This window comes from Notothenia coriiceps, unplaced genomic scaffold, assembly GCF_000735185.1.
Source record: "Notothenia coriiceps isolate Sejong01 unplaced genomic scaffold, NC01 NC01_scaffold00031064, whole genome shotgun sequence".
Lineage (NCBI taxonomy): Eukaryota > Metazoa > Chordata > Actinopteri > Perciformes > Nototheniidae > Notothenia > Notothenia coriiceps.
The window spans coordinates 17,365-32,558 of NW_011363765.1; the positions used below are offsets into that span (position 1 = coordinate 17,365).

Genomic DNA, 15,194 nt, shown 5'->3' on the forward strand with positions numbered 1-15,194 from the left:
TTGTCTGAATTTGAACATTTCCTTTATCGTGTGTCCATCTGGTTGTTTTATTGCACAACAAAATCATGTAAACATATTATGTAAATAACCCGATTTGTGTTCTGTGAAACTAAAAAGGATATAATATATTATTTTGAAGGCGAGGAAGTTGTTGTTGCTATGGAAACAACATGACGGGGAAAACTTAATATCTTCTACATATAAAGACGGATAAAGTAAAGAACAGTCTGAAAATATCAGTACAGTATCATAATACTTTAACATAATTGTTTGTGTTACTTTCGTTGCAGTTGTATGTCTTAAATGTAATGTAAATGTTGCCTTCGTGTGTGGTTCGGGGCCATCTTCGTGCGAAATTCACAATTCCATATTCGTGTGTCCATCGGGTGTCAATTTCGGGACAGTGTGACAGGGGCTTTAAAGAAGAACAAACCTGAAAAACTGATAACTGGATTTATTCAGATTAGTTTCTGTGTTTGGTGGATGTGTGCCATTTGCAATGCCCTTTATGCACATGCATGGTTTTATTCCAGTAGAAATCATCAGATGTGACATTTTTTGTACCTCATGGGTTTTCGGTTGATTTACCGTAGACACAAATGTGAGAAAGACACTTGTCCTGTCACTGACAGAGGACATGTCACATGCATCAGGTGACACGTCACACAGACAGAAGCCGCTTTCAGAGCAGCAACTGTTAAGGACACATACGGCTGCTTACGCACCTGTTTTTTTTTCATTTCCCCTTTGATGCCTTTTTCTTTTTCCCCTCCCTATTTCCAGCAGCACACTCTCACTCGTGCACATACCACAGCTGACTGGCTCTGCCGACTCAGCTCTTTTTCGACTCTCCTCTGCAGCAGCTCCACTCAGGAATGCTCTAGTGAACCATGACAGATGCCCATTCCTCTTTGCCAGTAAAATGAAAAATGATATATATTAGATTAGTGGAATACGAATAGTGATGCAATATTGTGTTCATTACAGCTGGAAAAAGGTGGAGCTCATTTTAAATATTTTGTAGTGGAATAAAAGTATAAAGTAGCATGTAATACAAATGTAAGACAAAAGTCCCATAACAAATACATTAAATAATACAATAAAATAAATAAATACAATTAATGAATACAAAAATAAAGAAAGACCAATAGCAGGGGGATATTTATTTAAAGATATGTTTAAAACGTTTCCAGCTGTCGTTTAGAATTGTCCATTGAGTTTATCTTTAATGTTCCACAGCTGCTTTTCCAATAAAAGCAGCTTCCCCAATTTTATTTTGGGGCACTTTTGGAATATTTAAATGATTTGTTTATTAAAGCAGGCGTCTCCAGAGACACTTCAAACTGAGTGATGGGAAGTTGGACACAGAGATGATACTGCAGAATGGATTCGATCACTGATGGCTCTATTAACTGCGCATGATGTGCACCGAATATCTGCCAGGTCTCAATGTCCAATTCAGAAAATAGACATTGCACAATTGATGATATTCCAAGTTCCATATATGAGAGCAATTTGCCCTTTTCTATTGCCTCTCATCGCAATTATTCATGTTGCTGTGTTAATCTGCTTGAGATGGAGAGGGAAGAATCTGAAGAATGTTTTCGGCAAAAAAAAGCTACTTATTTTCTATTAATTTAACCAGCTGTTTTTGCTTTAAGACTTATTTAAATAGAAAGGGGTTGAGTATGCCCAAACTGCACATACTGTGTATTACCTAATTGAAATATGTGCACAATACCACAGGAGCACCGATATGCTATTTGTTCACCTTTTATGAAAAGGTTTATTCTTGTCTTATTGGTGTAGGCTGTCAAAAGGTGACTCGGCTCCTGTTTCCGTCTCCTTTCTCGGTATAAATCGGATCTCTATTGCCTGCCGTCCCCCGTAGCGTCGTGTGATGGATGTCCCCCTATTGAGTTTTTTGTTTGTCCCTCCTGAAACGGCTTAATAGCTCCGACCTTGGATGAGGTCTCTGCTCTCGATGCTAAATAATTCAACAGTACAGAGTGAGTGTGAGGCAGAAAGCAATTCAAAGACATCAACAAAGTCTCTATACCTGAAGCCACTCTCAGGAAGATGTGCAGTGTGTCAGGAAGGTTTGCACGGCTCTTTCAGTAGCAGAGCCCTCTGAGGCGTTTCAATCGGAAGCAGGCTGCAGGTCTTATGGAGGCAGGCGAGGACAGAACAGGCCACTAGGTCACATGCCTGAGTAGAGACACATTTGTTTGAATCTATTAATATTACAAGGAAAGAAGTATTGGGCTTATTGATGGAATGTGACAATGAAGATACTGTTGTAATGCTCCCCTGTTTATGAAGTGTTGCATAGCACAGTGTTTAAGCACCATGCTCACAAGGATAGGATTATTAAATGCAAGTTTTTGGTTTGAGAGTATCTTTCATTTGTATTTAACACTTGGACACAAAAGTTACTTGCAGTTGAGCCTAAGTTAGAAATAAATAGCTTTTCTGTTCTTAAAAGATAACAATAGCACATCACTGCAATGTAGCTACATACTGTCGGCTCGGTCTAATTAATGATACATGTATAAACCTTTGTGTACCATCTCAAGCTTGCATAAAATGTATAATGTTGAAAAGTAAGCTTGCCATTAACCCACCATGCGCTCTCACTGACCATATTTAGCACAAATACACAACTTAGCAACTAGCCACGGGACACGCACGAGACACTTGTCATTGAACCGGTGACGCTACATTAACAATGTGATATAAATCTCATATCTGCATTATGTTTAGTTTGTGGTCTTTCCACGTTCTTTATACATCTGTGTCACTACTTTTATAAATGTTTTTTTCACCACTTTTGCTCGCCTGAAAATACAGGAAGACAAGCAGATTGCTGCAACGTAGCTTGAGCCAGATCTATTGAATGATGCATCTGTATGAACATTCATGTAGATTCTTAGACCATTAATAAGCCCAACGTTACTATGGGTCCCACACATATCCTTATATTTGTATTTATTTGCCCTTTTCTCCAGGCTATGCCTTCCTGCTCTTCCAGGAAGAGACTTCTGTCCAGGCCTTGATCGACGCCTGCATCGAGGAGGACGGCAAGCTGTACCTGTGTGTGTCCAGTCCCACCATCAAAGACAAACCGGTGAGCGCCGGACATTCAAGGAGCAGTAGATTGTTCAGATAGTGTTAACATTATTATTCATATTTTCCAATCTGTCCTTCATGTCAATCGTTTTTTGGACACATTTTTGCATAATGAATTGGAATCAAACCATTCTTAATTTCACAATCGTTCACTAAAAAAGGAATAAAGTTGATAAATATATTGCAGGAATGAGTTAGAATGTAACTACTTCCGGTGCACCTCTCAAAACAAATGTTTTTTTTAAGTGTTTTTGGTTAAATGCTTGAAAAGGATTTGTGGTTAACCCAAGCTGAAGAGATGTTCACGTTTTGTTCTACGACATAAGATACATCAGTAAATACCTAATTTGTGAATTTCTGGAGCCTCTATTTTTCTTTAAAAAAATGGTTGCTAACAAGTGGCTAAATAAGACCACGTCATCACTGCGAACATTTACCGCCTTTAGCTCAGCGGTGGTGATGAGCAGCGATGCGACCGTGATTTAGTCTATTTATAGCCTAAATACTTCTGGCAATTTCATTTATGCTTTAAAAATCATAAAGTGGCGTTGATATGTGGAGGTGTGGAAAAAACATGATCCTTTTCAAAATCATATGTTTGCCGAAGAGTTCTTTTTAGCAATATTCCGAAATCCAATGAAAAAATTCAATAGCTTTTGTAGAGGAACTTGTTCATGTCAGCCTACAAATATGCGTTATCATTGCACCACTAAGAAATAAAGAATACAACAAAAGTATAATACACTTTGCCTTTCAATGAGCACATTTCTTCCTGTTTGCAGGTCCAGATCCGTCCCTGGAACTTGAGCGACAGCGACTTTGTCATGGACGGCTCCCAGCCTCTGGACCCCCGCAAAACCATCTTTGTGGGGGGGGTGCCGCGGCCCCTTCGTGCCGGTAACTACCCAATATCAATGCAGTATATTTTTCTTGCGATCCCCCAAAAGCTGGTTTCATAACGTTGGCTGGCACGGGCCACAGAGGCTGTAATGAAAAGTTCCCCCTGTGAGAAAGCAATCCTCTACTTGGGTTTCCAGGAAGCGGGCCAAGCGTCATGTAAAGAATTCATGGTGTAACGGGAGGCTCAGGCTTTCTGTTCTTGGGATAAACATCGCTGCAATGTGACCCCGACTAATTATACCAGCAGTTTGAGACCGATCTGATGATTAGTGCAGGAGGGTAGACTTTTACATCACTTAATAACAATCACAAACCTTTCACTTTAAGAGGGGCTGAATGCTTTCAATGTGTGGTCAAAAGGACTCGCAGGAACTGCTGGCTGCAGCTTTAATCATATTCTCCTCCCTTCTTCCCTGCAGTGGAGCTGGCTATGATCATGGACCGGCTGTACGGAGGTGTTTGCTACGCTGGCATCGACACCGACCCGGAGCTCAAATATCCAAAGGGCGCGGGGCGCGTGGCCTTCTCCAATCAGCAGAGCTACATCGCCGCCATCAGCGCTCGCTTCGTTCAGCTGCAGCACAATGACATCGACAAAAGGGTGAGCGAGTTCATGCGCTTCACTCATTCACGGCATCCTTCCTCTGAGGGGAAGCAGCGTCTCCACCACAGCTGAGGTTTTCTCGCAGTCATTCCTAAGGCATGCTTTAGAACTGAGCCCTCTCCCATGTATCCCAGCTTTCATTATAGCTGGCTTTTCTGCCTCCGCACAGCCCTACAATAACGGGAGGCCAGGCCCTGGCTGTACAATCACTAAGGCCTTTGGCTGCCGGAGTCCGACAGATGTTTCGAGTTGCAGACACATAGGGTTGGGTTAATTATAGTAGTTCCCTATACATGTATATCCACTCGGGCTGTGCTGCAGCCTGGTTATTTTAGGCACACCGGCCCCTGCAGCGGGAGAGAGCGTGACCAACAGAGACTGGTTGTCAGCCAGGAAGCCGAGCCTCTGCAGGGCGGAGCGGTCCTCCCTAACTCAGCTATCACCATCCATCTTCAGTGGGAGATTAAGGGACCAGTGTTATGACTGGAAGTCTGTAGGAAACAGGGTTTTTTCTTAAATAGTTTTTATGGTTAAAAACGAAAGTAGGTACATTGCCTGGTTTACAATTTGTCATGTTGTCTCCCTCTAACTCAGCCCAACCCCTGAACAACAATGATGTGCAGTACAGAAAATTAAAAAAAACGGTATAAAAGGGAAACTGCATTATTTATTAAATCAACAAGAAGTCCAATGCTGCTTTGATGTGGAGTTGTCACCATATACAGAGCAGGCAAGGCAATTGTTTTGGGCCCTGTGAGGTGGGAGGGCCCCCATAAATAGGCTGAATGGGTAACGGGCTATGACCAATTCAGATTGCCAATTAAACAAAATATCCCCTGGAAAACGCATACCTGTCTTCGTCATGGTTATTTTATTTGTATTATTTAAATGGTAAGCCTACGTAGTACCAAAATAACAAAATGACAAAGCTTATTCTACATACACTTTAAAAATGTAATTTCCTTACCACATAAGTCATCTTAAAAAGATAATGATAGTAAGTGCTGGTATATATGTTGATATTGTCGGGTGTCAAGTCTCTATTTGATCATTCGACAAGACGATAGTGTTTGCGTTTACATTACATTTTACCTGTTTAACACAAATGACTCATCTCGTTATGTAACATAAGTCACCCCTTTCCCTTCGCCCTTCCAACCAGTTTTATGAAAATTGAACAAATAGTTTTTCTGTAATCCTCTTGATAGACAGACAAGTAGACAATAAGATTGACAGATCTATAATTATGCCAACAATAGGGTTAGCAAGTAGATAGAGGAGGAAGAAAATGGAAAAAAAGAATAAAGTGGATTAAAGTTAAATACAAAATATGTCCTTCTATGGAACATGGATGCATGTTTTAATCAATTGTTTTCAAATGTTCCCTTCCTCTCACCTGGGCATCTACAATCCCATTAATTGTAATGGCTCTCGATGATAGGACATAGAAACCCATTACCCCATGTCAGCTCTGTGGACACTGAGTTGAAAAATTGGTATTTTTCATTTCATTTCAAACCTTTATTTATCCAGGTGTATCCCTTGAGATCATTGATCTCTTTTTCAAGGGATACCCGCTCATTTAACAGCAGCATCTTTGTTTCTGCCTGGCTGTCTTCTTCTTTGTCTGGAGGAAGCTTATTGCTCACAACAGTCCAGTTGTTAGCTCAGAGGGATGGTCTGCTACTGTTGAAGGATTCAATAACCTTTCATTTTGTGGCCACGCTATAACAAGGTTAGCATCCACCCCTGCCTGTTCATGCTCTGAGGCGTCTCCATGGCGACTGAGCTCTAATTTTCTGTGTCTCCCGTCTCAGTGGTCAAAGTCATTTTACTGAATAATACCTGCCTCAGTAGAAAGAAAGGAAAAGGATTTGCAATTGGATCAATCTAGCTGTTATTACCCCACGTTTACAGGCTATTTGTGTCTGTTCAACAGCTAAAGGTTAAACTCCACACATTTTTTAGGCAGAAAAAAGCTAACATTAGGCTATAAACGAACTACATCACTGTCGCATGGCTGTGTATAAACAACTCTTAGCTAAAGGCAGCTAATGTTTTGCTGTGATGACGTTTAGTCTCATTTAGTCACTTGTTGGCAACCAGCTTTATTATGCGCATTCTCGCAAAAGACACACAGACATCGCACTTTCGCATTTTATCAGCAGTATAATCTCCACATTAACAAGACTTTTATAAAAGTGCAATTGCAATCCCCAGTAGCAAACCGCTTACGTAATGCTTTAAACAAACTACATGACCATCGTATGACTTCACGCTAACACCGCTTAGCTAATGTTTGGCACAATGGTGTTTAGTAGTCTTCATTTACGTTTTTTATGTAGTAGAACAAAACTTGACATTGTATTAAACACAGACAGGCATTTAACCGGAAAAAAAAAAAGAAGAAAAAAACGTGACCGGGAACCCGGAAATGCTAAAATGCTGAGTCCTTTCCGGGTTAAGGACTCATACCTGCACCACTTTACTACTCTGGTATAACAAATCTGTATCTTCTAAATAATCCACATTTAAAAAAAGTAGTAATCCAGAGGGCATATGGGAATCCACATTTAAAAAACAGGATGACTAACTGTGCTGGACTTCACATCTGTGTATGAGATTAAACTAAGCACCACCTCTCATCCTCCTTCTTTCCAGGTGGAGGTGAAGCCGTACGTCTTGGACGACCAGATGTGTGATGAGTGCCAGGGGGCTCGCTGTGGGGGGAAGTTCGCCCCCTTCTTCTGTGCCAACGTCACTTGCCTGCAGTACTACTGCGAGTACTGCTGGGCCAGCATCCACTCACGAGCCGGACGAGAGTTTCACAAGCCACTGGTGAAGGAAGGAGGCGACCGCCCCCGACACGTGTCCTTCCGCTGGAGCTGAGGGGGGGTATACCAGTCAGCCCTGCCCGGGTGAACCCACACTCAACCCCGACAGGCAGCGCTGCAACACCCCCCATACACACACACACACACACACACACACACACACACACACACACACACACACACACACACACAGCCCCACCCCACTCCCCACAAACATGAAAAAAGTAAACGGATACCGTCTAAACCATGGGACTGTCTTCATACCACACGGCTTCGAACTCATTGTCTACCCCTCCGATGAAGCATTGTTGGGGAATGAAATGCGAAAGTCTATCAACTTAGAATTGCACTTGCACAAAATCTCACTACACACACACACACACACACACACACACACACACACACACACACACACACACACACAGGATGGTACGTTAGACACCTGGCTACTTTCAGTTGCCCGCTGTTTTGAGCAGTTGGTGTGGTACGTCTTCCTCACCGAGACGTGAGGTAGACCTTACAAATATTTAAAAAAGTATATATTTTTTGTTTTGTACCTATCTATACATATATAGATAATTTAAATTGTATGTAAAAGGAGCATGCACTTATTTTGAAAAGCTGTAGTTATATTGCCCCTACTTAAAAAAAAATTACCAAAGGCAAATGAAATGAATGCATACAGAAAAGCTGAAAAGGTGGCATAAGATGTAGCAAAGCAGCTATCCAGTAGTGTGGGTCCGTATCGCCCTGAGTAAAAATAACACGGCTATATTCGCAATCAATTTTGACTCTGAGAATAGTAATACCTCATATGCGCAATCAGATTAGTTTGCTTTTGATTTCTAGGTCTTTATTTTTATAATAACATAATTTTTTAGTGTTATGTAAATGTATGCTGCAATAGCTTTGCTGCTAAATCCATGGTATAAACGGATACCATAAGTACTTTATTCAGGCTAAAATAATGAGATCAAGAGAAGATCCTGGTGTTGTAAAATGACGAGCTGTCAACGGGGGAGGGGGGGCCCCTGTGAAACGATGGTTACCTTTGTGGGGAGGTCGGGGGTGGGTCGCCCCTAACTGCATGTTTATTTCAATCAGGTTGCTGCATGCAATAGACTTTTCAGTATCATGTCTACTATTCGATTCTGCCCATGTTTGCACAACACACTATAGGCGTACATTCAAACCGCAGGAATCTGGACAGAAAGTCAGGAAGTCGTGATTGGAGGAGTCATGACGACTCTGCGTCGCTAAACGTTCTAACGGAAGAAAGCGCCTTTACGAACAGGCAGTGAACACATCCAGATGACAGGGAGGCAAAAAAAAACAACCTTAATAATCACAAATCAAATTAAATGTAGGATTACCATTTAAAACTGTCTATGATAGGTGAAGTAACTTTTTGCAGTGATTGTTGATATAATTGTGCAATTTTTTATACCGTATGTAGTTAGGTCTGAGTATGCCTAGAACTGTGATTCGCTTTAACTGTCGTCAATGTCCGACATAGAAGTCCTGTGAAACTTCATAACTAGTGTATGCACACGTATATATGTTCTCTTGTACACACACTTGCACCAGTATACATGGAAGCCTCTCGACACGCATAAATACATAAATACACACACACACACACACACACACACACACACACACACACACACACACACACACACACACACACACACACACACACCCACATGGACGGCTGTCTTTCTTACGCACACATACAGGCCTATGATTCCACAGTCTGATCTGAAGAGAAGACAATGTGAGCTTAAACTGAGAACTGAGATCTTTCTTTGATTTGTTCCGTCGTCAACACAAAAAACAACCCACGTTAATGTCTCGGAACGCAACCAAAGAGCTCACGTGTTTTTAACGGACGCCTAACACGCAGAGCCAACTGCAGCTCGTAATGGCTGAAGAGGCAGTCGATTAAATGAGGAAAGAGGGCAGTTGGAAGAAGAATTGGGGGGGGGGTTAACAATCAAACATTAAGCTACTGGAGACTTGAGGCTGATAAACTGAGCTATGCACAGGCTCTCACCATATTGCTGGGGAGGGTACAGGGGAATAATAGAGTGCTGCAGGAATCCTAAAACACCCGGAGATTAGTCAGCATTTCGCCCTTTTGCCGGTTCCCTTTTCTCTAAGTCAATGGGTTGTTTTAATAGGTTTTGTTAGACGCCTGAAATCAGGTATGTGGTTGACACAAGCTAAAGAGGCTTAAAAGTTAAGTTAAACAACATAAAATACATCCGGATATACCCCACTCACTTTGAAGGTTTAACGCATCTTAAAAAAGGTGGTTGCTAATGGCGGTTAGCTCAACGGTGGTGACCTTGAAGTTGTGACTAACCTTTTACATCTATCTTCATTTGTTTGATTCTCCCGATCCCGTTTGTTTGAGCTGATATATTCTACAGTTATCCAAAATCCTATTTGAAGATCCCTTTGATTTTTCCCAAGGGAACCAGGGCGATGCTAACTTCCGGGTTGGCTTACAGAAATACGTTATCCCTGCACCACTCTATTGTTAAAACGTGCCGATGTGCAACCATATTTATCCAGATTTTTTTTTTCCTGCAAAGCTTGAAGTAATGGACCTGCTTAAAGGTGGACATATATTTCTCTTAGTTTAAATTAAAAGGTTATGGTTCGCAGTTCAAACAAGATGGAGGGGTGGGCGTGGGCTGCCGAAGAAAAGGCGGCTCCTTTTCAGGGTTAGGGGCTGAGGGGGGGCCAAGCTACACTGGTTTTAGCCGTTTTTTGGACAATCCGAACGGGATCTTACATCCTTGCAAGTAAATGTGTCGTCCCTTCTTTTTGTCCGTGAGTTGTGATTGTCCTGTGTTGGCGGCCCGTAGTCCCTTTCCTCTTTCTCGTTTCAGTCGCAAACTGTTTTGTTTTTTTTGCTTTAGGAAAGAGGTTTTTGTTGTCTAAGCAAACTTATTGAAACAAAGCAGAAGATACTTTTTTTACTGATATAAAAAAAGACTTAAAAAAGAAGAGGCTAACCACGAGTAATAATAAGTATCCCTATGAAAGTGAATTCTGGGTGTTTTTGTGATATTTCTTTCCCCACCCAGACAGGTTTTCTATGTTTGTTCCTTCTCTATGATAGATATTTGTTATGCACTACTCTTTGTATCGGAACAGTTTTGAACGGTCAGCAGTTCTTTTTGTTAAGAGACAAAAAAAAGAAGATGATAAAGCGTGCTTTCTGACTGACAAGATCTTTTGCAATACCTCAATTTTGAAATATATTAGGAGAGAAACTGATATTTTCTAAGTAAGTTTATTCAGATGAAAAAATATATATTAATTTAATTCTTCAAGAGACAATGATTTAACAGATGGTTGATTTTTATTTTATTTTATCATGCTTATTTGCTTTTATTTTAAGAATTTATTTTTTTGAAAAGACAACAACTGAAGGAGCTAGAGCTTTATAACTAATATAATAATGTAGTACGTGAGAGTGCAGTGAGCGTGAGTGTCCCACTGGTCGAATTGGTCGAAACATCAGAGATAAGCTCTTTAGGAAAGAAAATAAACTATCAGGTGCTCAGAGATAAAACTGAACATGTTTCCCACGTTTTTGTATATTTATAATCAATCATTTACTATGCTGACCAGAGTTGTGAAAGAGATCTTCTGTTCATTATTTTTTTAAGAGAAGTTTTTTATGTTTCCTAAAAGTATGTGCTCCCTTTTGTTTTGTAAAAAAGCAACGTGACGCTGATTAGGTAGCCTAACGTCGTTGGGAGAAAAATAAAAAGAGACTTGTGAGAGTCACACAGCTGGAGGTAGAGAGGCGAGAATGTTATTTTTAAACACAGACAGACACACGTGTTTTCACCTGTAACTTGATCGAAAGCCCCCGAGGTGCATCAATTGACTGGTGGCCTTCTATTCACGCAAGACTTGAATTAATCCCATTTTAAGGCTAAGAAACTTGATTCTTTGTTGTAATGTGCAATACTGTTTGTACTGTTTGTAGAAAAGAAGAAAACAAGAAAAAGAGGCATAAATCTTTATTGCAGAATTATTTTCATTGCAAGCATTGTGATTCACTAAAATCATTTTCTACTGTGTATTTACCTACTCTACCTGCTAGTACCTTCCAGTAGTAATGTAGCCTTTGTACTGAGAAATTTTCATTATTTTTAGAAAGTTTTTGCTAAAAAAGAAAAGAATTTAAACATATTTACATATTTTCCTTTTTATTTCGTATTGCTTTCTTTACAGACTTATTTCTCAACCATTATTTCTGGGGGAGACTTTCATATCTGGTCAATATCATTAATATTATTTTGTATTTTTACTTGGAATAAATTAATTTTATGATGCTAATTCTTTAAAAGTTTATTTTTTCGTTTGTTCACCTTTTTCATTTTTTTAAAGCTGAAAAAAAAGTTTGTAATATTGTTACTAAAGTGTCTCGATTCTTGAAATGCTAAGCTTTATGTGTTAACTCACTGATGTTGCTTACATTAGTGTGAAACTGATCCATGGAGAAAAGAAAAAGAAACTCTTCACAAACAGCAGACTGGTGGTTGGTGATGTTTAAGTGATTTGCAATGTATACAAATGAATGGGCAATAAAATAAAAATGGCAGAATGGAGCATACATGCAGTATGTTGTGATGTAATTGTGGAAGATGGGCAACAACACTGACAATTGACATTGCTTCTGCTATTCCCAAACTACTACTACTACTACTACTACTACTACTACTACAACTATTACAATTACTACTGCTGCTGCTGCAACTATTACCACTAACTACAATAACTCCTCCTCACTTCGTGCAGTGGAGGGCAACATTTCCTCACATATGAAATATTCTCTTCTTAGTAGTTGGTTCAGTCCCTGCATTGTGCACTGGTGTGATTGTATTTAAGTATGAATGTAAATGTAGAGATTCATTGTGTAATATACAAATGTTTGGGAAAGGCATGTGTAACTGTAGAATCTTAATTATTCATTGGAGAGATTGGTCTTAAGTGTTTTTGTCTTACCCAACTTTTGATTATGGCGGTCTACTTTGTATTTAAAATTTCAAAATTAACTTTTGCTCTCTTTAAAAAACAATAGTTTGACCTTTTTGTGAGTTAATTTGTCTTCTTGCCAAGATAAAGAGTTGAAAACGGACACCTGGGCCTACGATACATAAAGAGCTGCACATTTTTAGCTTAGCCTAGCATTAGCACTCTGCTAAATCCCCCCCAAAAAAGAAAAACTATAGCTCATAGTTAAGTGTAAACGTTTTACATGTTGTACTTATTGTTGTTTGAGCACAGATTACATGTTTTGACATCCTAAAGCCTTGTTTTATAGGTATAGAAGGATTTATTAGCTAAGTGAGCTAGCATAGCATAGGTACTGGAGGCCAATAATGTGCTTAACAGCACCTCCAAAGCTATTCTTGTTTGGAAGCAGTGAAGTGCTTCAAAATAAACTAATGTATAATTTTAAATGAAAAAAAGCGTTGTTTCGTATGAATGTATCAAATAAGCTATAATTTGCGTAAGCTTTTAACAAAGGCAGGATAGTTTCAACAATCTACATGCTAGGCTAAGCTAACGAACATCAGGCTAAAGCTTCATAAGACTTCAAACAAAGGTAAATCCCAAAATGTCAAACATGTTTTTTTTTACTTTCTTTCATGTCCTCAAAAAAGAGACTTCAGTGCAAATGTGAGAATGTTATTTCTGGCTGGCCTTTTCTACCAGTGTATGCAGCTGAAGCTAAAACCAAGCACCCCCACCCCATGTTTTTCACTTCTCTCTCCCCCTGGGCTCTGTATTATTCACCACCACCAAGTATGTATCCATCTCTTTGTCCTGGCCTTTTATTTAAGTGTGTGTGCAAATGAAATAGACCACGAGTTGGGTGATTTTAAATATTCTTCTCTATAGATATACGTATGTATTTCATGTAACTAGACTTGGGTAGCGTACTGTATATTCACTTCTGCTTCACGGGCGTTCTCTGGGTAGGTAAACACTGTCGGTCTCGTCATGTTGTGATCTCAAAATAGATGAAAAAAAAAAAAGTGCTTTCTTCCCCACAAACATCCCACTACTTTTAAAATGTGTTTTTTTATAAGACATCTGTGCTTGGACACTGGTTCTATCTTGGCGAGGCTTTTGAGATTGTTGATTTGGTCTGAACTTTTTGCAGTATAACTGTGATTTGAAAACATGGAGCTTAATGCTGCTAATGCTTACTACTGCTTCAGAGTTTGTATTTCCCACCTTAATTTTTCCTTTTTTCTGTACTAATAAGCAAATCTTATTAAACGTAGTTGTATGATGCTGTGAAACTTTGTGGTCTTTGGCATGGCACTTGTCTTCTCTGTCCTCAAACCGTAGAAAGAGCTAACAGTACTAACTTGCATTATGGCCATCCGAAACTCACCTTTATATTCATAATGATATGTTATCAGTATAAAGGGTTAATTTTTCAGATTTAGACAAAGCAGCCACACATATCAGCTTCTGCCCAGTTGTTATAGAATAGTAGATGTTCAAATGTTGTGGTATAAAGAAACCACTAAGACTGTAAGGTAAGGTGTACATTTTTACTTAAAAAAATCCACCTGAATGTGGTTTAGATTTCTCTTTTAAAATTGTCTTTTTGATTCACAAATTCAGTAAGTAAACCAAAGTGGCTGATGGTTGATCAATTAACTTAATCGACAAATATTTAGATAATTCATAAATCATGCCAGGAGTGCTCTTCTCAAATATGAAGCTTTTCTCAGTTTTCTATATATATATATACAATGGGGCAAAAAAGTATTTAGTCAGCCACCAATTGTGCAAGTTCTCCCACTTAAAAAGATGAGGCCTGTAATTTTCATCATAGGTATACCTCAACTATGAAAGACAAAATGAGAAAAAAAAAAATCCAGAAAATCACTGTCTGATTTTTAAAGAATTTATTTGTAAATGATGGTGGAAAATAAACATTTGGTCAATAACAAAAGTTCATCTCAATACTTTGTTATATACCCTTTGTTGGCAATGACAGAGGTCAAACGTTTTCTGTAAGTCTTCACAAGGTTTTCAAACACTGTTGCTGGTATTTTGGCCCATTCCTCCATGCAGATCTCCTCTAGAGCAGTGATGTTTTGGGGCTGTCGCTGGGCAACACAGACTTTCAACTCCCTCCAAAGATTTTCTATGGGTTTCAGATCTGGAGACTGGCTAGGCCACTCCAGGATCTTGAAATGCTTCTTACGAAGCCACTCCTTCGTTGCCCGGGCGGTGTGTTTGGGATCATTATCATGCTGAAAGACCCAGCCACGTTTCATCTTCAATGCCCTTGCTGATGGAAGGAGGTTGTCACTCAAAATCTCACGATACATGGCCTCATTCATTCTTTCCTTTACACGGATCAGTCGTCCTGGTCCCTTTGCAGAAAAACAGCCCCAAAGCATGATGTTTCCACCCCCATGTTTCACAGTAGGTATGGTGTTCTTTGGATGCAACTCAGCATTCTTTCTCCTCCAAACACGTCTAGTTGAGTTTTTACCCAAAAGTTCTATTTTGGTTTCATCTGACCATATGACATTCTCCAAATCCTTTTCTGGATCATCTAAATGCTCTCTAGCAAACTTCAGACGGGCCTGGACATGTACTGGCTTAAGCAGGGGGACACGTCTGGCACTGCAGGATTTGAGTCCCTGGCGGCGTAGTGTGTTACT

The 15,194-nt window shown here is 39.7% G+C and overlaps 1 protein-coding gene across 1 annotated transcript in view; it reads left to right on the forward strand.

Moving 5' to 3' along the window:
- The window catches only part of cpeb3 (cytoplasmic polyadenylation element binding protein 3), a 29,711-nt gene extending 15,913 nt beyond the window's left edge, over positions 1-13,798 (forward strand). The window contains exons 5-8 of the mRNA XM_010787706.1: positions 3,009-3,127; positions 3,912-4,026; positions 4,449-4,630; positions 7,295-13,798. Coding sequence (XP_010786008.1) covers positions 3,009-3,127; positions 3,912-4,026; positions 4,449-4,630; positions 7,295-7,522 — 644 coding nt within the window. The 3' untranslated portion in view covers positions 7,523-13,798. The remainder of the gene's footprint in view (positions 1-3,008; positions 3,128-3,911; positions 4,027-4,448; positions 4,631-7,294) is intronic.
- The last annotated feature ends 1,396 nt before the right edge of the window (positions 13,799-15,194 follow it).